Raw genomic sequence first — 23377 nt, forward strand, 5'->3', positions numbered from 1 at the left:
AAAGGATGCACAATTGTAGTGGCACTATCACTGAAAAAATTGTCCATGTATGTTTGCAGGTTCAGGGCTGAAAATAATGTAATTTAGTTTTGCATGGTAGCCTTTATTCATTTGGAAATACTTTTGGTGCTTATTTTTCTCTTTCATTATTATTTTTTCCTGTTTTTACCATTTTGCCTGTTATTTGTGCCTCCTTAAACGTCTTTAATTGAGGACTAGAGACTGATAAATCCTGACAAAAGGAGAGTATCAAAAGGAGAGAATCATATTTGTAAGGCCCAAATATGCTGACTAACCTGGTGATTCATTTGCTTAAACACCTAGAATAGCTATTTTGGAAACTTGTGACTTTTCATTAATTTTTTGTCTTATAAAACTCTCATGTTTTTTCTCAATTCACACAGAACACCATAGCATCTCAAGGGAAAAAAAAAACAAACAAAAGTTTTTTTGCTGTAATTTTTGTGTGGATTTCTAATACATAAATGCTGCAGCACACACCAACACCACTAACAATGCCAAGAAAATGGTAATGACCATTTTTTAAGGCCATTGCAATCTGGATCAATCGGTAGAAATGTGCATCTGACAACAATACTCTGAGATCCCTTCAGGCAGCATAGCCCCATTGTTTTAAAGACTATTTGATTATCAGTCATGAGCAAACTTTTCAGTGTGGTCAGATGGGCCTTCCATGCCAAGAAAACATTGGTTTTGTCTTCTGTGGGTGTGTGCCCGTGTACGTGTGCGTGTCTTGCCGTCGTTGTGCGTAACGCGTTTGAATCTGTCCAGCACAAGGCAGAATATTTATGTAGGTCTATTTTACTGAAATTCTGCAGATGCTCTGTGGGGTTTAAAAGTCAGCGCTGTGACCAGAAAGTGAACCCCTGTGATTACTACTGTCAGAATGAGGGAATTTGCACTTTAACCACGTTTAATGAACCGAGATGCAAGTAGGTTTAACCTTCCACTTAATGCTGCACATTCTGTGACATCATTCCAGGCCACGGTTCATTGGTTCAAGTCATGCACATTCACATACATTTCACAATATATACTTAATCTGGGGGACCATTTCTATAATACACACTTACCCTTTGAGAGTTGCACTGATGAGTATATTTAAAAATACATTTGGAGTGTGTGTATCATCAGAGGAAGAAATAAAAGGCTTTATTTTACTAAATAAATTGGGGAAAAAACTGAAAATGCCACTTGGCCTCTGTTGCTCATGTTTTGAGATATTTTACCAAGTTAATCCTACATAGCATTAAGTTTAGTGAGCAGTGATATTGCACGTGTTCTGTAGTCTGACTTCTTATTTCTTATCTGAACAGGGAAAGGAACAGAACAGCTACTTAGGTGCTACTTCAGGAATTAAGCTTGTATTTTTAAGTCTTGTTAATTTTTATAGAAATTTTATAGAAACTGTTAAACAGAAGTATATGAGCTATATCATACCGTTGACTTTTCTCATTAGAAAAGAAAGTTACATTTGTATGCTCTATTTCTATAAAGGATTTTAGGTCTGTTTCTTAAAGAGAAAATTTTAGTATTCATCAGAAAAAGAAAAACTTATTCTTTGAAAATCCTGTAAGGCAGATGTACAGAGAGATACAAAACTCCTGTCAGATGAACAAGCATCGCTCAGTGGTTGTGATGCAAAAGTCAGTAGTGAAATCATGACCTAAAAACCTGGACTGGGGAGAAAATGTGAAATTCACACAGATTTAAACTTCTCTCAGTGAATGGTTTATGGAAACACAATGCTGCGGGGATGTGATGTGGATGTCTGGTGAGTAGCAAAGACTGCTTAGGGTGAATAATGTAATTTTTTTGTTTAAACATGGTCTCAGTTGCTTTGTCAATGTTCTCATGCAATGAAACTCTCTGGCCCAAGGTACCATGAACCCATTGGAAACAAAATTAATTTCCCAACTACCACTTCTTAGAGTTGGAAGAGTGTGGAGTGGTCAGCAGAGTGTGGGACAGGGGTGCTTGGAACTCTTTGTATCTCCATGTATCATGCTTGTGTTTTCAGAATCATGCAGCCCTAAGAACAACATACTGCTGCCTATAAAGTCACATATTGGATGTACCTTTCCTGCTTTTCCCCTCAAATGCTCCATGAGCCATTTGTCCACAGCTCAATGTTTTTCTAAACCAGTCTCTAACTGGGGAGTGGGTGATTTTTAGAAGAAATAGGAGATGCCTGGGTTTATTGTCATTCAGCAGGAGCTCTGCTCTCTCTCACAGTCAGCATCAGTTGAGAATGCAAACTTTACACATAATCATGCCCTTATTATCATTCAGTAAAGACAATAGAGAATAAGATTTAGCAGTTCCAAAGGGCAATCCTAAAGCCATAATTATAGAGCAACTCTAAGCCTGTAAGAACAGACTCTCCTTTCAACAGCCTGCACTGCTAGCACACATTTTTATTTTATCTTCCTGTCTCAAGGTGTCTTTTTAATGATGAATGCACTAAATGACCTAAATATCAGTTGCACTCTGGAAGGAGGAGTTGTGGTTTTCACCTCACCATTTTAGGAAGGAATGAAGGTCTTGCTGTGCCTTCATATAAGCCACCAAAAAAAAGAGAAGGTTTTACGAAGGCTATTGCCAGTTTCAGTGAAAGCTCCGTCCTGGTTTCAAATATGCAGAATGTGCTGTGATTTCTCTTTATACTTCAATGCAATCTAGAATATTAATTCTTCAAATTATTTTTTAGGTGTGTGGTGATTGTTGTTCTCCCTCCTTCCCGCATTATTGTTCTTGCTCAGTTACAAAGGTTGTGAGAGAATTTCAGAATGTTAAAATTTGGGGTAATGACCTTTTATGAAAAATGTTCTATTTAGGGTGTCTTAAAGTAGCATAATCTTCTGTATAGTTACTGTCATTTTAATATTCCCATACTACATTTTCAAGGATCTCTTTAGTGCTGCTCACTAATGGGTGGGATCGGTGTGTGAGACATGTCTGAATTGCCCCAGTAAATTCACAAATCAGTTGAAAAAAAGAATGATCAGGACATCAGATTCATATGGGAAATAATCAAGAAATGTTTTTTTCCTGTATTTCACAAACTGTTCATTCCATCTGTTCTATCAGTCTGTCTTTCAATAAATACCTTTATTTATGTCTCTGTTTCTTTCTCGCTAATTACCCACCTGTATTCATTCCTGCAAGGGAAGCAGGGTTTAGAGAGAGATTGCACCTTGTATGGTACCAGTGAAGAGAACTGGAAAGAATTGAAACTTTCCAGTACTTAGGAGTGACTCTGGTTGTTGAATGGGCAGGGCTTTCATTACAGAATCTTTAGCACAGGATATTGCTCTCTCTCAGCTTTGTTTCTTTTATACCTTCATCATAACTATATATTGCTAGAACTCCATCTTTTTTTTTTGTGTTACTATTAGTATTTGTCCCTGCACATGGGTGTGTTCTATAATTATTATCTGAAAATAAATGTGATCAAATCGTAACCCTCTTAGGCATTCTAGAAATATAAAAATCAGAAGGCAAAGTACAGCATTGCTGTGGCTGGATGTGCTAACTGTTCAGAGGGATTCAAGTGTGTGTTGTATTTCAATATTAGAGCAAACATCAGTTCCTCTGTAGTGAGGAACAAGTCATCCTGGAGAGTTAATGAGAAGGCACAAACCATGCAGGAGCTTGGAAGAAAGCCTGAATTTGGTAACAGAGGAAACTGAAGAGTGAAGGGTGGAGAAAGAATAAATAATTTCATTTCTTAATGGAGAATTTTGGTCCTGTAACAGGTTAAGGACTATGAACAACTGGGGAGAGAACAAATTGTGGAATTATTTAAAACTGATTACAAAGTTTGAACTTGGAAGTGCAGACATGGATAAATTAGGAAAAGCAGCTCCTGCAGGAGTGAAACAAGCAGGAGAGCTGTTCTTACAGAATCCTGGGATGCTTTTGGTTGGAAGGGACCTTAAAGCTCACCTTGTTCCAGCCCCCCTGGAACTGCTTCCACTGGAGCTGCTCAGAGCCTGACCCTGCCTGGCCTGCACATTCCAGGGATGGGGCAGCCACAGCTGCTCTGGGAATCCTGGCGCAGTGTTTCCAGGTTGTTCTTGCCAGCTTTATACCCAGGAGGCTGGAGAGAGGCACTGTGTGAGGGGAGAGTGTAGGGTGAGCCCCTGAGTGTGTGTGTGTGTGTTTAGGTCCCAGAATTCAGGAATTAAAGAGTGCATTCCTCTTATTCCTCTTTCTGGAGGAGCTCCCCTGCAGCTCGGGTGCCTCCTGTGATGCTGGGCCTTCCTCCTGACATTCCTTTCCTGTTGAAAAATCTTCCCATATGAACAGTTTTTATTTAAGTGCACATGCAGCTGTACAAGTGCTACATATGCACAGAGGTTTATAATAAATAAACTCATCACTAAACCAGACTTTTGCTCAACAAAGCTTCAGGTACATCCATGGTCAGTTGTGGACAAGAAAGGGACCACAGCCTGCAGTCTCTGGCTGGCATTTCTGGAGGCTGAGTAGAAAAAGCCTCTGTGATAAAGAACACTCACAGGATTGAAAATCCTGACTAAGAGAAGGCCCTGGTAACCCTGAGCAGCAGCACAAACCAGGAAATTTTATCAAGTATCCTGCAATAGATGCTTTCCATATGGTTTCCTGGGGTATATTTAATGAGCTCCCCAATTGCAATTGCAACAGGAATGTCACAGCATTCTGCCAGTCCTTTTAGAGCTTTCTTTTTCAACTAAAAATATCTTTGTTATAAATATCTTGAAACTGAATATAATCTGCAGGTTACACCTTTGTGTGATAAAAGATCTTTTATCCACTTTGTACCACAAACTGGTGGTAGTTCAAGAACCAAATGAAAACAGGTGTTTGAAGAGCGGTTGTCAGAGGAGGAGCTGTTAAGGTCTTGGAAAAGAGGAATTTGTATCTTTTTGATGGAGTATTTACTAACTAGGCTATAATGCAGATATCCTTTGTCCATGAGTTTAAAACTGTTCAGATAAAACTTGTATAATATTTGCTGCTGTATATCACTGCTTGTGAAAAACATGCTTGGGTTTTTATCTACCTACTTACCCGGTCTTTTCTCATCTTTTCTTTATAGTTTTACCATCTCAAGCCCTTTTCCTTCTGTTTTATTGCTCAATGCAATTTCAGCTACAGTAGTAGTCACCTGTACATGCTTTTATATATTTTCTGTTATTATTATTGCTAATTGCATGGTGGTTAATGACTCTCAGTTTGTTCTTTTTCTTACCTTGGGATGAGTGAGGCTGAGTTGCACTTGGGAGCTGTTCCTTACAGTGAACATCATGCAGCTGTGAATAATCATTTGTACAAAGTAATCTCATGCCCAAATTAAAATTAATTTTTAAAGTCACTTCTTTTTTTCTCACTTATATTTTGATTAAATTTCAGGGGGTTTTTAGTGTTCCTGAAAAGAAATTTTTCATTGTTTTGCTTGCTTTTGAATGATGTCATTGTCCTATTCTGAATGTATTGGATTGCAGGGTAATTTGTATTCCATTTTCAGGTAACAAGTATAAATTTTGTATCCCTTAGCTTCTACATTATTTTCCTTTTATGATGTTAAGGATGCTCATTAGACAAAGCTACTAAAATGTGGTTTGTTCATGTATGAAATGGTCGTGGAAAAGTTACTACTTGAAAATAATGAAACCCTACAATAGAGGGGAAGCTGCAGAATGTGCAATTATTGATCAGTCCTGGGTTGGGATTTTTGGTCTTTGTTATGAAAGTGCTTTAATTTAGAGACTTAATCAGTGGATTTAACTCTATTATAGCAGCTCCCTGTATGAACAATGCATATCTGCAGAAGTATTCCTAAATTTATTATAAGGAATAGTTTAATTATTTGGTTTAGTGCAAAGCTTTTATCATCCTCTGGCATCCTACAGAGTTTTAGGGGAAAAGGGAATTTTGATTTTTCTTTTTCAAAGCAAATTTAGTTTAGATAGTAAATAACTGTAATCCAGATGTTCTCTAGTCTTATAGTTTTAATATCAATGATAAGACAAGTTCCAGTGAAATTTTAATGTTAAGTGTTCTTAAAATAGAGAGGCTAGATACTTTCATTAGGGTGTTTTAGTATATATTGCTATATAATCACCAGAAGGAAATGCAAACTATAAAAAATGACTTTGTATAATGAAGAAATATCATTTATAGCTAAGAAACATTTTCAGTTCCCCTTCCACCTTTGTTTTTAAGGACTGTTCCACAGATTCTCTTACACCTCTAGACTAATCATTCAATGTTGTTGTCATTTTTGGATCTGCACTGGAATATTGAGTTGGAAAACAGTTGTCTACAAAAGCACTTTAAACTGCATGTTATGCCTTCTGTGTTATATTTTTATGACAATGCCTGTGGCACAAAGAGGGAGAAACAAACTTTTTTTAAAATTGCACACTGCCACCAAATCAGCTCTTATTTTTACTATTTTTTCTTCTATTTACTCAGTCATTTCATAGTCAAATGGTCAAGTATGTGAATATGAGTTTGGAAAGTTGGATCACATTGACCTGTAAGTGTAAGAAATATACAGAAATAGAGAGACATTTTGTAATGAATAGACTCTGTACAACAGCATGATCAGAAATGTAAATATCTCCAGTCTAAACATTCCTCTCTCCAAGTGCAACACCTTCATAACCTCAATTGAAAGTTTTTTTAAATGTCTCTCTTTGCAATGCTATTTCCTCAAAATAGATAATTCCCATGCACAGGAATTCAGTACCTCAGAGTCATTTCCCAAGCACTCATCTCTTTATAAATGTGGAACTGAATTGTTGCAGAGAGAGCTGCAGCAGTTTTATTAATGACCTTGGCATCAGAACGTGTGCAACCTTTATTTTTTACTTTTATTCACTCTCAGTGTTCACGTGGGCATCCCCTGTGGTACTGCTGCTCTTTGATCTCTCTCTGGTTCTGCTGGGAGCTGGAGATTTGCACCAGAGATGTTCTCTGCAGCACCTTGCCCCGCTCAGCTGACTGCAGCCTGTCCTTCACTGTCAGCTTCCCCATCTGTTTCCATCTGTATTTGTCTGGGAGTGACTCAAATCAGGCATTTCCACTGTTTCTTCTCCCGAGTTTGTGATGATGTGAACATCTTTGATGAAAAAAAAAGTGGCTTTATGTGGTTCTGCTTCATTAATGCCTTTTTGTTTGCTTGTACTGTGTGATGGTGTTCGCAGGGGTCCGAGGATGAGGGAAGAGATGAGGATCTGACTCCATGTTTCAGAAGGCTTGATTTATTATTTTATTAAATGTATTGTATTAAAACTATACTAAAAGAAAAGAAGAAAGGATTTCATCAGAAGGCTGGCTAAGAATGGAAAAGGAAGGAATGATAACAAAGGCTTGTGTCTCGGATAGAGTCTGAGCCAGCTGACTGTGATTGGCCATTAACTAGAAACAACCCCATGAGACCAATCACAGATGCACCTGTTGCATTCCACAGCAGCAGATAATCATTGTTTACATTTTGTTCCTGAGGTCTCTCAGCTTCTCAGGAGGAAAAATCCTAAGGAAAGGATTTTCCATAAAATGTGTCTGTGACAGTGCTGCAAATGTCCTGTCTGACCCTGAAAATGGCACAGAACAGCTCCCAGCTCCTGCTACCAAAGAGTTTGGGAAAGGACAAACCACTGCACATCCAACTCAGCCAGGAGTCAGTTCCCATGCTGAGCAGTCTGAATTTAAATGTCCTGACACCAGAAAATGCTGTTATTAAGAGCAATATCTCCCTGCAGACAATTAAAACTGGTGAAGATCTGCTCATTTCCCATGTTCCTGCATGAACAGTTGTCCATGTCCCAACCCCATCATTATTCATCTGCCTGCTCATGGCTGATTTTCTGTGTCAAATTCCCTTGCAGAAAACATCCCTTTCCCCTGGGCTCTACTCCTTTTTCTCCTCTGCCTGCCCCAGACAAGCCTTTAGTGCCTTGCTGGAGCATCAAAGGGCAGTCATTGCACCTCAAAGTGCAGAAGGAAATGGCAGCCATCCTTCCAGCTTCAGTCTCTTTAAAGGTTATTGGAGAAAGCAAGCATTTGGAAAAAAAAGAATTAAAATATAGTGGCAACTAACAATGTTTTTATGAGACTTCTATCAAATGCCTCAGGTGTTTCAATATTGCTGATTTTTTTGCAATTAGAATGACAAGATAGATAAAGAACTTTTAATATGTTTGCCTTATTTTTTCCTCTGTTTACTGCATATCTAGCTGTAGGATTTTTTTTCTTCACCAGCTGTTTTGATATCATGTCTGCTATAAGATTCTGAAGAATGTAATTGTACATTATACAAGTTTCTCATGAGCTTGTACTTGAATGCTTCATGGTGATCCTTTTGCTAGTCTCACTGTCTTATGTTTTCTAAACTCTTTTTATAACTGATTTATCATCATCATTTTATATACAGTGGAAACATTTTAAATATTTAATATAAGAATTTAGTTGCAAAGTTAGATATGTCTAACTCTAAAATATCTTTTACTTTCAATAGTGTAGTATTAAATGTAAATTGCCTGTCATCACAAGTTGTAATTGCCTGAGCTGAATGATGAGCAGGAATGATGCAAAATATCAGGAGGAAATAGAAAGACTTTGTTTCATGTTTGTCATGTGCCAAGAGCTTGAAGCTGAGTAGAATATTCTAAATATAAAGATATATAGTGTTTCTCTACAAGAATGGAGAAACTTATTTTGCAGCTGTATGTTGAAAAGTGATATTTTTAAAAAGCAAATTCCTTGAACAGTATCTTAGTAAGGTAAGCTGTCAGTGCAAGCATTTTTATCTTACATAATTGCTATAAAGAGATCTGGAAAGAAAAAGGAACAGATGCATCTTTTGAAAGATTAAAGTTGTGTTTCCTGTGACTTGCAGTGTGCTGAAGTGATGGTAAGCAGGTGGAAAAGTCAGTTGGGTTCAGTAATAAAATATATCATTGTGAAGCATGTGTGTAATTAGGAACTGGAGGTTCTTTGCAGTGAGGAAACCTAAGTGTGCATTTGCCATATTTATTTAAGTAAGCAAACTTATTTCAATGAACATGAAGAACTTCTAAATTATAATGCAATTTAGCTAGAGTGTGACAATATATGAGTCAACTAGCAATAATCAATATATTTTTTAAAAAATCAATAATGCTTCTAAAGACTCTCTGTAGAGCTTAAGCATTTTAATAGTGAATCCTACCAAAAATTAAATTTACTTTTCAAAATAAGTTCAAGCTTAATAGAAACACAGTAAAGAGATTTGTCTGAATGTCAGGTTGTGCTGGAAGAGGTTTAGGAGCAAGGAGAGAAATGAGCCAGTGTTCTGCAGTGATCTGCAAAGACAGGAGAGAACCCAAAGCATCACCAGCACAGCTGCCCAGGGCTCCTCCCTGAGAATGGCATTGCTTTTGTCTAGAATATTTCGTGTCTTTCCAAAACTTCTTTTATTATAGAACAACATCAGTTGTTAAGCATAACCAGCTGTAAACTTTGCAATGTATTAAATCCTTAGGAAGGCATCAGATAGGAGGAGTTCTTGGAACTGTATGAGGGTAACGCTCTATTGCACCTCCCTAAAGATAACTGATGCTGAAATTCATAAATAATTCAAAAAGACTTAGAAAAAACATGATTCATTGCACAATATGCAACAGGGACAGATGAAAAGTGACTACTTCCTGCTGTTTCCACAAGGAGACTTAGAGGGTCTGTAGTAAACTTAATCATATTTACAGCAGGTTGAATAAACAATTGAATTTCATTCAGGTATTTGTTTCTGTTTTTGATGGATTTGCTGAGTCTGCTTCCATGGACTCCTTGTGTTTCCTTGTGTGCATGGAGAGTGTTCTGAATCCCAACTGAGGAGCTATTTGCATATTGATATTCACACAAGGAAATTATAGCAGAATAGCTGTGAATAATCCAGGCACCTGGCTCCTGGAACACATATTCTGAATATAAATAGTATTTAGGGCTTTCTGAGGCCAGGAGATGCTCCTGTCCCTTTAGGACAACTCTTTATTCTTTGGCTCTCAGGCCTGATTACACACACACACACACACACACACACACACACACACGTGGCTATATTCCTGCAAATAAACATCTGGTTATAAAGTTCAAGATTTCAAAAGTTAAAATGGCAATATGCCTTTGATTAAACTTGTTTCACTATTTGAGAAATTAGAAAAGAGCTCTGGAATTAAGGTTGCAGTGATAATAACAGGAATCAAACACACAGAGGTGTGGGTTTAAACTAAATCCCCACTCTGAGTGTTGTCAGTGCTGTGGCAGGGTCCTGCTGACTCCTCCCATGAGGATTCTTGTTGGTTTTGTAGAAGCACTGCTGTGGTTCATGTAGCTCTTGAGAAGATGCTGGTGGTCTCTTTCATGTGTTGCTGTGTTAATAGCTGGCATTTATTAACTTCCCCATCGTAATTGGATCCTTTCAGATGTTCAGCCAACTGGTCAGGCACGCAGTGTGAGAGGCCAGCTCCCAAAAGCAGCAAGTCTGACAACATCAGCACCAGTAAGTACCTCCAATCACTGCTGTCACTTGGTAAGTTTGGCTCACTTAAGAAATCTGAGCCTTGTGCTGTCTTAAAATGTGAGTTTATGTCATGAAAATGCTCATTACTGGTATCTTTTTCTTTAAAAAAACCCAAAATATAGATATTTCTAGACTTTTAGGTTGCCATTTGGTGTTGCACAAGGCAGTTCTTAGGCCTTGCACTCCCTGCTCCAAGGGCTAGTGCACTTTTTAAAGAAAAGAATATCCAGTGAAAGAATTTGGCCATATCAGCCCTGTGCTAGTGGGAGACCTTTGACCATTTAAATCCTGCTGAAAAGCATCAAAAATAGAGCTGTAAGTAGTGCATAACTTTTGTATTGACCATCTGCAGAGGGCTGAGTTTTACCCACTGTGAAAATCATCCCGAAAGTAAGAACAGCTCCTGCTGATTGTTTTTAAACACCTCTGAAAGCGTGAAAGGATGGCATTGCTGCAGTGTTGGCAGCTGAAAGTGGCCGAGGCTGCCTGCAGAGTGCTGAGTGTGCGGCTGGTGCCCTGCTGGACCTGCCCTGCTCACATTTAGCCCAAGTGGAGCAGCACAATGAGCTGCCTGCTATTCAGGTCAGCTTGGTGGATAGATGAAACTTTTCTGGGCTTTTTTCTGAAATGTTTACATGCCAAGACAAAATTAACTTTTTTTTTTTTTTTTTTTTTTTTTTTTTTTGGCACCTAGGTAGAACTTAAGGCAGTTATTCATGAAATGTTTTCTTAAAAGAGCCTTGTTGTAATATCCTTTACATGCTGAATCTTCATAAGCTGAAGTGAACTCAGGATGCTTCAAGTTTTTTATTCAATACTTCATTTCGTGTCTCTGACAACCTGACTTGGCTTTCAGGCAGAAAGCCTTCAGGCAGAATTCAAAGCACTTCTCAATTCTTTATTTAGACTGTGGTTAATGTAGAGCAGACACTGCCAGCAGCTTATTTTTTTAATAAATCAATAAATGTTGTCAGTGAAACAACCAGCAATATTTTTGTTTTCCACCAGTTAAGGATTGTGATATTAAAGAAAATACATGCCTCTCCACACTGGCTTTATGTTGAATTCCTGCTTTTATAAGTCCTGTATTTATAACATAGAATTATTTGTTGCATGGATTTCTTTATGAGCAGATACTAAAAGCAAGGCTCAGAAATAAGGGTATAGTTACTGACCTTATTTTTGCAGATAGTCTCATTTCAGTGAAATTATCTGCCAAAATAATGTGAAGCCCATTTTGTTCTTCCCTGTTCCCTCCTCTCCTTTAACATTGCTGTCTGATCTGTGCACTGTTTTTCTGCTGCATTAGGCATTATTGTAGTTTTTGTGATTGCCTATATCAACATAACAAAATTGTTGGCTCTCGAGTACAATGCAGTAAAATGCAGCAAAATGCAGGAATGCACCAACCATCTAGAAATGAAGATTGCTGGCTGTTTTGTATTTTCCCACAAATAAAGATAATACTCATACCAATTAAAATGCCAATTAATTCTTCAACCAGAGCTAGGGCTACTGGATATTTTAAATAAATAATTGCATGACCTAAACTGCTGAAGATCCTGGCCGTGCCACTCCAGTCCAAATTGTTCAGTAATTCCAGATTTTCATGGACTGCTGCTGCAAATGAGGGCAGGGAATTAATCCAAGTTATATTGGTATCCAAAAAGTGGAAACTCCTGATTTGTTCATAAAAGTACTTGTGTGTACACTATTAACTGTAATGAACTTGGGTTTTTTATTGATCAGCATCAAAATCTAAAATTGATGAGTGAAGCTCATCACATGAAATTGCATTGTTGGCATGGGAAATTATTCTCTTTTAATTAATGTAACTGTTTCACAGCTGGGAAGCCATGATTATTCAGTGATATTTCCCTCTGTTTTAGGAAGCATAGCCATCATTGTTCCTCTTGTTCTACTGGTGACTTTGATCACTACTCTTGTAATTGGACTATTTCTTTGCAAAAGAAAACGAAGGTAAGAAATTTTATATTGAAGTTATTTTATTATGAAGTAAAATTAAATCTTTAAAGTATTTGCATCTTTTTGATATACAAAAAATCACTTTATGTGAGAAACAAAAATGCAACAATGACCCAAGACTTGTTTCTGGAGGCAGCAAATCAGTTACATATTGGTTCTTGCTGGAGCAACCACATTTGTTACTGATACTTAAGTTCCTCATGCAGTAATTAAAAAAAAATTGTAAAAAAAATTTTGCTCAATCCTCTAAAGTGTTAATAACTTTATCCAGAGACTTAGAGAACTTAACAGAATTGATGTATTTCATTGAAACCACATACTCAAATTTTGAGTATTATTTACATCTTCAAGTGATATTGAAGATGCAAATAATTCTCAAAATATTTACTGTAGAGTCCCAAACCTTTTCCTTATTAATCTGTTTCTTTAGTATCTTGAAGGGAATATTTTCTTCTCTCGAATTTAGCTGCCTTGGAGCTGATAGTGAGCTTGGGTTTGACTTTTTGACTTTGGGCATTTCTTCCAAGGCCATGTTTGGTGGCCAGGGGAGGCAGGAATGTTTCTGCTGTACGAGGCACCTGAGAGAGCTGCTGCCCTTCACATGTTCCAAGAACATCATCACATTGGTGGGGATGCAGATTTAGCAAGGGAAGATTCCTGGCAGTAAGGCCATGGCCCACTAGGGAAGGCAGAGTGGGAATCAGAGAGCAAACCATTTACTTCAGGCCTGTAGCTGTCCTGCTGGCTGGCCTTGAGCAGCTGTCTTCCTTTCTCCTGGGGCTTGTTACCCCACATCTGAAACCAAGATAATGTCTCTTTGTTAAGTCCTTTAAAAGTAAGTGATGAATCTGCTGTTTCTGCAAATGTGGCCATTTATGAGGCTATTTCAGTGCTCCAGGCTAAAAGAATCTTTTAAGTTACTATGATCTGGCATCTCTCTCCCCTGCAAACTCTAGTGTAAACTAGTGAGCATCAATTTTTAAAACCTTTTTTGTAAAGCCAATAAGAAAAATACATTTCCTGACCATACTGTTAGTAATGCTGACCCTGCCAGACTCCATGGATGTCATTATGTGCTGCTGCACCTAAAATGCCAGGTTTAGTGATAGCCAAATCCTGAAACCAGTTGCTGCTCTGTAAATTATTTAGGTTACTGAGAATCACTTGTTAAATAATAGATTTTCAGCGGAGAAATAGAACTAGCCTCAATAAAGGGCTTTCTTCTTAAAATTATATTTGAAAATGTATTTTAGAGTTATTTTCTCTCTTCAGAGAAGACTGTCAAGTATTAAACTAGGTGTAGCTGTTCAACACTTGCATGCTACTGTTAAGTGCCTATTTTAGGAAATATTTTTTCAATGACATTTCTGAAAAATACAGATCATTTAGTATATTGGATTTCAGATACTGACTGCATCTTACTCAGCCAACAAGAGGACTCGACTGTTATCATCCTGACTGTGACCTCCCTATTATTCCTTTGTAATTCTAGAGAACATATTGCACTGGGAAAAAATTACCCTCTTGAGGTTATTTCAATTGCTTGGGCTGAAATCACCTCCTTAGCTGAAAGAAATGAATTCAGCAACAGAAACAATTCAACTCAATCACTTATCTTTACTGATACCTAATTCAAGGTTAAAAATAAGGCTCAGTCTTTTATTAAAGCTTGAAAGACAATTCAAGTTGAACTTCAGTGTTCCAATCACCACTGGCAGGGAAAGCAAACTGGAATGAGAAGTTCATACATTTTTAATGCATCCTGATGGAACCATTTGCTTGTCCTCAGTTTACAGCTGACTTTGGGCAACCGGTTTGAAACAAAAGTGAAATGAATGAGCAATGGGACATGACTCATATTCTCTTTGCCTTCATTCCTGCAGGGAATTGGCAGTGACTTTGCAAGGCTTTGCTTGGAAGTGAGGAAAATCTGGAAATAACTGGAGGAAGTCAGGGTTGTAGACAGCGAGTTAGCACTTTGTATGGATTCATACCACTACAGCCAAACTGAGAAAAACAAAAAAATTCTGCTTCCAGCTTCTGTGAGATCTATACATAGACTCAGATTGCTACTTTGCTTGGAAAATTGAAGGATTTTATGATTGTCTCCCGTTGATCTTAGAGATTAAAGAGAAGCAAGATACCCAACAGCTCGCTTGAAAGTTCACTATGTTCTTCTTTTTGTGTATGTTTATGCAATACAGGACAAAAACTATCAGAAGACAACCCATGATAAATGGAGGACTCAATGTAGAAATTGGCAATCCATCATATAACATGTATGAGGTGGGCCATGACCACAGTGAAGGTGGTCTTCTAGCCTCAGATTTTACTCTAAATGCAGAAAAGGTAATTTCTTTTCTCTTTCTAGTGGCAAAGCCATTTTATATCTTGCAAAGGTTTTGTCTTTAAGTGTAACAAATAGAAATGTAGAACAATGACATTTAGATTTGGTTAATGAATATAAAGCCAAGTTAGATGCCATTAGAATAAATGTCATGTATATATTAACAGCTGTTTTGTAGTTTGATGCTGTCTGATGGTCATTTTTCCTAGTGCTTGATCAAAATAGAGTTCGAAATTAACTACAAAATGATTGGGGTTTTTTTGTCAAGGCAGACATGTCTGTGAGCTGACAAACCACCACTGGGTTTGTCAACTGGCAAAAATTTAAAATTGGAAAATATTTAAAATTGGAAACACATTATTGTCCAGCCCCTGTCTGAAGCACGAAAGAGTGCACGCATGCATAGGAGAGTAACTTATTCCTTATGTGAAAACTCGCCGAGGTGCGAGGAGCTGGGATCCCTGACGGGGCAGATAGATTAAATGTTTGCACAAAGCTAGTAAGTATTATCATTTCCTTGAGAGAGATGCTGTCAGTCCTGCAGCAGCAGCGCAGAGATTGAAGTGCCTGGGTGATGTGACACGGGATGAGTGGGGTAATGCCGCGCTATCTCTCCCGGAGCGCCGTAATCAGGCGCTCACCAAAGGGCAGCCATCACTCCCTGCCATTCCTGACAAAGCAATAACAGGATTACTGATAGCTCCAGCAGTGTCACCACTGCATCACACAGGCAGTGCGCTCAGTGCAGGAGGTAAGCTGAAAATGGAGTTACTCACTGGAGGCAGAGTGGCTGAGCCAGTGCTTATTGTGAGGTCTGGCCTTAATCCTCAGTGGAAAATGGTTGGAAAATGCTGAATTTTATTCTCGTGTTGAATGTAAGAGTTTCTCGTGCTGAGGAATGCCTGGAAGGAGGTTTTTATAAATGTAGATCATTCTAAAATAATGTTTTCAGTTGGTGCACTGTTTATTTAACAGTGTTGATAAGTACACGTGGAAAATGCTCTATTAGCACAGAAACTGAAATTTTCTATTTATACAGGCCAGATACATAGGGGGAGGGTCCACTGCATTCAAGCTTCCCCACACAGCTCCATCAATCTACCTAAACTCTGACTTGAAAGGACCACTATCAACAGGGGTGAGAAATGATGATCCAAGTCCATTCCATTCCACCACAGCCCCTTTCTAAAGAAAGTTTGTCTGTCATTTTTGACTATAGGCATTTTCTGTTTGTTTTTAATTTTGTTTTTCTTCTTTTAATGGAATGAAGAATGACAGTAAATAATAAATTTTCTATTTGAAATAAAGGGTCCCCCTCTGCATATAAAATTTCATCTGTATCCATCATCGTAACATGATCTAAAACTGCAAATATCTTTGCAAAGGAATAAAAAACCAGTAAGCAATGTGATGCTTTGCCATACAAGTTATTATATAAGTTTAGGATGGCCTTCACAGCCATGTATCCTAATATATTTAAAATTTGTATGTAATAACAGGCATCTAGTGAAGCTTATCAAACTGAAAGATGGTCCCAAATAATGGAAACAATTGGTTTTATTTTAGAGGAATTTGATGCACATAAAAATTAAAAATTTCCTTCAGTATTTGCAAAGCATATTTTAATTGTTCAGATTTCAATGGATTCGTATCATAAAAGAGCTCCTTCTAAAACATCTGATTTTTTACTACAACTTAGTATGAGGTTTGCAAACATTAAGATTGAAGAGACAAAAGGGACATCGATACAACATTCATATTCATGTGCCTCAATATATATCCATTTTTTGTGCCATTCATGTTCTTGCATGATTGTAATATGTTGTATTTGGAAATTTAATAATTGTTATGGGGTGTGTTTTTTCTGATGGAGCACAGAACCATGGATGATGACAGCCAGAATATTTACCCATCTTTAACTTTTTCTCTTAAATTATGGCCACTCCATCTTCTTTTTTACCTCACTGTACTGCCTTTTAAAATCAGTACCCTGCAAAGAGGGATCATAAGGCAGACCCTGCTATTATATATAATTTTAATAGCTGAATAAGGCACTGCATTGATGCAAAGCATCTCTGTTCTGTTGTGGTTATCATCCTCAATAATGGTTGTCAATGGAGCAAAAAAGTCCTGAAAATTGAAATAAAACTAAATTTCTGATTATAATCATGACCACAAAAGTAAAGGTCTGTGGGAACAGAACAGTAGAACTGAGAGTAGCTCTTTTTAAATTTTTTTTTCCTTTTTTTTTAATTAAATAGATGTGGCTCACCTTCTTGTGCCTTCATTTCAGGAAAGTCTGGACCACAAGGCAATCACTTTTTCATCTGTAATAGATGAGCAGCTTTTAATTCACTAACTGAGCAGCTGCTGTAGCCATCCAGACTGAGCAGTATCTTAATCCTGGGCTCAGAAACAGAGTTGAGCAACAAGGAAAGGAAGAGCTAAGACTTAAAGTCATTTTTCATTCCTTGTTTCCCAGGGTGTACTCAGGATATTTTCAAGTCAGGAAAACCTACCCAGTTCTGCTTTGGCCAATTCAAAGTTTAGCCACTTCTTATTACACCAAACAAATTAATTTCCCTTTTTTTAGAGTTTCTTGATGTTCCACTCTGTATCTGTGCAAGCAGAGCAGTGCTGATAAATTAGTTGTAAAAAGAGGAGGATTTTGACCACAAGGTGCCCTTTCCTGTTATCATGGATAAAAGCTGAACTCTAATTGGATAGCAAATTTCTTCTAGAGACAATAAAGGCATAAAGTATGAAGGAAATAGCGGAGACTCAGGGGATTTCTCCCACAATGAAGTGCTTTGCAGCGTTAAAAATGGACTTGTCCAATGCTGAAGTGCCACTCATTTCAACAGATGTTTTTCATTCCAGTCCAAACCGCCAAAATTGCTGAGAAAAGGCTTATCAATTTGTAACTACTATGATATATTAAAAGTTGTGCTGGTTTATTATTAAAGTTTAATTTACATGACAAAAGTCTTGAATTTTTTGGTCAAATCATGTTGTGTATTTGGGCCACAGAATTCGAAAACATGGTCAGCTATTGATGGGATGCTGATGTCTTAGAACAGGTAATACATGGAAACTGTTGGCTGCAGTTTTCTCCTGTTAAACTTGTCACATGGTCTCACAGTGCACCTTCTCTATAAACTCCTTCATATCTATTTTGAAATCTTCCAGTGTAATAAGGTGGACAAGTCAACCTCAGAGACATTTTTTCAAGGTTTTTAATTTATTTTTTGTCAATGTTTTTATGGTTTTAATATCATAATATGCTGCATGTCATGTCATTGGTTACTTTAATAGCATGTCTCATCATGATTTTAATTTTCAACTAAATAATTAACTCATCATCAGGTTTGCAGACGTCCAGGTACCTATTAAATATGTCCTGTTGTATTTTATGTGTACTTGTTCTTGCTTTAACAAAGCCATTTCCATTACCATAAGTGCTAATTTTGATTCAACCTGACTGGTCTAATGTTTGCTTCATTTCTCTGCAGCCAACGAATTACGCCAATCCAGTATATGCAAAGTTATACGTGGATGGACAAAACTGTCGAAACTCCTTAGCAAGTGTTGATGAAAGAAGAGAACTTCTTCCAAAGAAAATAGATATTGGGATAAGGGAGACTGTGGCATAATCTGCTGTTACCTTTTATACTCTGTATAAATGTATAAAATATAAGGATTACTTTTCTATGTACCAACAGTATTATAATTGTTTTGGCATCAGCATTACCTCTGTTTTTTGTTTGGTTGATTGTTTTCTGGGTTTTTCTTTTGCTGATGACTTTTGACTGACCATTTGTAAGGTATTTTTATGAAAAAGAAACTGCACTACGGTACAATTTACAACAATGCTGCTGAAATAACACACCTTTAAATTTGTTAAAATGGCAAACAGCATATTCGTTTGTAGCGTGAAAATGAGCAATCTATTTTCTATGAACTTTTTTGGTTCTACTTAATCGATGAAGATGGTATCTGCACTTTTTCATTATGTAGTCTGGAAGCTGTAGTACAGTGTGTAATTTTGTTTATTTTAAATGGTGAAAGAATGATTGAATGGTCTACTCTCTTCTTTGTGCCCATTAGAACTTCTCTTCAGATCCTGATGAAGCTAGATAACTTTTCACAAACAAACATAACTTGCTTTTAAATTAGCTTTAGGTTGCCAAGAAGTAAACAAGACTATAGAAGTGAAACATCTAATGATCTGCATGAACACAATGATTATGTTTCAGAAATCCAGTGACTGTACATGATATACTAAACATATATACCATGTAAACAAGCTTTGTATTTATTAAAACCTTATAGAACATAGTAACGATATATCTTGGAAGCTGAAACCTTACTTGCTGTGGGACAAAGCATTCAAACTCCAACAGTCCTGTAGGACAGTAGCCACCCTAGAGCACAAGAGGGCATTGCCTACACATGCTTTACATGTTTATTCACTTAATCACACACAGTTCTTATGGATTAATAACTCCCAACTCACATTGAGCAGTAGGGAAAAAGCCAGACCCCAAACCTTAAGCACACTCAGATGATCACAGCATTTGGTTTTGACAATCATAAATAAAACCCCTCACACCTCTTTAGTGATACTAAAGGATTCAAAACACAGCAGTTTCTTTAAATTAAGATAAACTGTGGTATTGTGGAGGTAAAAGGAGCCAAGCTGCATATTGGTGAAACCTTAGCAAAGCCCAAGTTTCAGTAGTCTGGGTTCAAGATCAAACTCCAAGTATCAAAAGTGAAAAGCATCAGTATCAGTTTCCAGCACTTCTCTGACCTGGCCTGTTTTCTGTTGTTGATAAGAGACAAAATCTGACTCACATTTTTTAAGTTTGATGGAAATAAAGAATAAAATTTCTTTCAGGTTTGAACTGAATCAAAATATTTTATACATAACTTTAAAGGCACAAAAGACGTATTCACACATACACTGTGGAGGACTCTTCCTTCCTCTGCTAGACATGACTGACTTTTAGCTATCATAATATATTAACCTAACAGATTAAATATGTTTGTGGTTGCTCTTTATTCCCTTTGTACAAGCATTACAAAAATAACTGCTGTTTTATAAGAGATTTTTGTTGTACTATTGTGCATGCATACTACCTATTTCTAAACTTTGCCATATTGGGGCCTTTATAAAACTCTTGATTTATGTAATACTAGTGCAATTTTGCTTGAACAATGTTATGCATATCATAAACTTTTTCAGGTTCTTGTTTAAGTACATTTTTTTAAATTGAACAGTATTTTTCATTTTGGTTATAATAGTCATTTTGCCTATGTTTCTACAATGAAGTGTTAAATACTTTATAAAAAAATATTGTTGACTGATTTATTTAAATGAAAATCTACATACTTAATTCAGTGTGTTGACTAATTTTTAAATTTAACTTATAAAATGAAAGCTAAAGAAAGAGCAAATTGAAGCAAAAAAACATTACTTTGTACAAATGGCTAAATCCATTTTCTTAATGAAAATTTTTGCTTTTTATACAAATTCTATTTGAATGTTTTTGCAGCTCTGCACGTGTTTGGATGACTTAGGTGTATAGCTGTATATTAATGTCAATAGAATTTTAAAGCTATTATTTTTTCTATAAAAATACTGTATTAAATAGTTTCATACCACACAGCTACGATTCCACAGGTTCTGCCTTTGTTCTGCTGACATCATCAGAGATGGATTAGGCCCTCTTTTATTTATTTTTTTTCCCCACAATTGTCATTGTTATGAGGCGTAAGTAGTTGGAAATTTTAGAAACTTTGCCATTAATTTTCTGGAAGAGAATCTGTTATCTTCAAAGCTCAGGTAGATCTAAATTTTATCTGGTGGGTATAGAAGTAACATGAGTTAAAACATGAATTTTTACACAGGCCTGACGAATTTTACTTATTGTGATGTCTCAGTTTCCCTTCACTGAGACATTTTATTTACTTTACACCTGCTTGAGTGTTAATTGCTTTATAAATAATAATTTATTTCCTTATAAATACACAGTTGATGTTAGTGGAGCTATTAAATATTTGGTATTAGAGAATGAGATCATAAGTATGCAAGCAGAATTTTGATGGAGATACTGAGCTCTACCACTGCCATACTTAATAATCTTTAAATTGCACATAGGTGTAACAATCCACAATGGGGTTTTGTTTGTTTGTTTTTTCACTTTACCAAGGTTCTCCAAAGGAACTCTTTCCACAATCCTTCAAGAGCCCCAGAATCCCCAGGTTCTGTAGGCGGGCAGAACACACAAGGAGCTGAAGGGTGAAAGATTGAGGACCTGATCAATTACTTACACATGCATCCTCATAAGTTCAGTAAAATGGTTTTGGGTAGGAAATTCTATCAAATTTTACAAGGGACGAGAAATGTTTAACTTTTTGCATTTCCACAGCCTTTTTGCTGTTACTAAGGGAACAGATTCATGTGTGTTGTAAGTTGACACAAGCTTAGAAGTAAAAAAAAATTGGCTGCATCACAGATAGAAGCATCTGTCTCTTCAGAGTGTACTTGCAAGGCTTTTCCTGGTTGTTTTCCTGTGAAAATATTCAGTGAACACTCAGGTGAAATTCCAGTTCTGTACTATTCCACAGAATTCATTGGGATAAATTTTTCTCCCACAGTACTAATGATTTTGCTTGGTGATGGGAAGCTGTCTGTGGGTTCCACAAATAGCAGGAGTTACAATTATTTACAGAAATGGAATTGTTCTTTGACTTTGTGCTCTTAGGCTAAGGAATACCCACGTTTTCATTCAATAGACAACAAAAATAAGTCTACGTTTGAAGGGGGACATGTGATGTGCTCCATCACAAACTAGATTCTAAAATTCTTTGCTGAGTGGAGAATCTCCATGCAAAACATGAAAAAAAAAAAAGGAATGTGTTGAAAATTTTATAGTTCTGTCTAATGGATTTTTTTATTTCTCCATAGTAATTGTTCTAGTTTATTTACATAATAGTGCAGTGGAGTCTCTGCCTTGTAATTGGCCTCTTGCTCTATACAAGAGTTTGCATAAACTCTGAATGATGACAACTAAATTCTAAATGACAAATTGAGATGGGTGATGCTCCTGCTACTCTGATTAGTCACTCCACAAAATTGAGATTGCCAACATCAATGCAGTCCTCTTGATGAACACACTAGGAATCATATTTGAGAATATTTATTTTGCTGAGCGTATTCTAATTGTTTCTTTCTCATTTCTAAGGCAGTTTGATGTTTGCAGAAGGAAAGCTTTGTAGTGGAATGCCTTTAAAATTCCTACTTCAGTCAATTACCTGGCAGTGAGATTACTGAGAAACTCCTCATGCAGCAGCAATTGTTTTATTTTTATCAGAATCAGTGCAGTCACTGATTAACTGAATTTTGTGTAAACATTTCAGAAAATTTGTGGAAGTTCCTAATATATCAGAATAGAACCAATGCATCCCCTTTTTGGAGGATGAGAAGATGACAGAGGGAAGCAATGTCAGTGATGATAAAAGGTCCTTAAGGTTGTCAGCCTTAAAAGTGAAGACATTTTTCATGTGGAACAAGCAGACCAACAATGAATCTTGTCTGTCCAACCCTGGGCATCTCAAAAAAACCCTGCAAAAGTACTGAGGCACTTGGAATTTTTCAAGTCTTAGCTGGACAGAAGGATGGCTGATGGAGAGAAGGATAATTTATCATCCTGGGTCACTAATTTATCCTGCTTTACCATCTCCACATGTGAAATACAGATCTCATGGACGCAGGGCTTGCTCATTCAGCGCTCATATTTTAAGGTGACAAAAAGGAAGAAAAAAGCATAAGGAAATCTTTTTGCTTCCCTGTGGCAGCTGCACATCACTTGGTGCATGTTGTGCCTCTCATGACCTCTGACAGTGATGTTCAAAGCTGAACTTGTAGAGAGGGAACTGTCTGCTGGCCTCAAAGGATGTTCAATCAATTTTCCCTGGAATGAAGATGATGATACTGCTGACCTCCACTACTAAGCCTACTAATGATCCATTTTTTGGTAAAAAAAAATAACTTTAAAATACCACAATACGTATACACATAAAATGTACATAGTGAATAGTATAGTATCAGAACTCATCTGTAGTTACTCTGAGTAAAAAATAATTTTCACAGTTAAATAGAAAGGAAGAGCTGAAACTACCATGGAAACTCAAATGAAATATTAATTTAGGATTACTGCTAAAGCTCTTTTAAAGTATCTGTTCATGCTGGAGAGAAAAAAAAAGGGATTATAGAAACTGGCCACTGACTTTTTCTTAAAATATTTCCTAAATAAACAATTTTGAACGTTACAGGAGTTGGCACCTCAGAAGATTTCAGGAAACAAGCTGTGTAGTCCAAAAGTTTCTCACAGTTTGTAATGTTGTCATGCACAGGCAGCATTCTGTCCCATGAGTTGGTGTTGGATGATTTGTTAGTGATA

The 23377-nt window shown here is 36.9% G+C and overlaps 1 protein-coding gene across 1 annotated transcript in view; it reads left to right on the forward strand.

Annotated features, from left to right (window-relative positions):
- LRP1B (LDL receptor related protein 1B) overlaps positions 1–20308 on the forward strand; it is a 641138-nt gene extending 620830 nt beyond the window's left edge. Inside the window, exons 87-92 of the mRNA XM_063161579.1 lie at positions 840–953; positions 10479–10555; positions 12466–12556; positions 14767–14911; positions 15949–16047; positions 18422–20308. Of these exons, the coding sequence (XP_063017649.1) occupies positions 840–953; positions 10479–10555; positions 12466–12556; positions 14767–14911; positions 15949–16047; positions 18422–18562 (667 nt within the window). The 3' untranslated portion in view covers positions 18563–20308. The remainder of the gene's footprint in view (positions 1–839; positions 954–10478; positions 10556–12465; positions 12557–14766; positions 14912–15948; positions 16048–18421) is intronic.
- The last annotated feature ends 3069 nt before the right edge of the window (positions 20309–23377 follow it).

Source organism: Melospiza melodia, chromosome 8, assembly GCF_035770615.1.
Source record: "Melospiza melodia melodia isolate bMelMel2 chromosome 8, bMelMel2.pri, whole genome shotgun sequence".
Classification (NCBI taxonomy): domain Eukaryota; kingdom Metazoa; phylum Chordata; class Aves; order Passeriformes; family Passerellidae; genus Melospiza; species Melospiza melodia.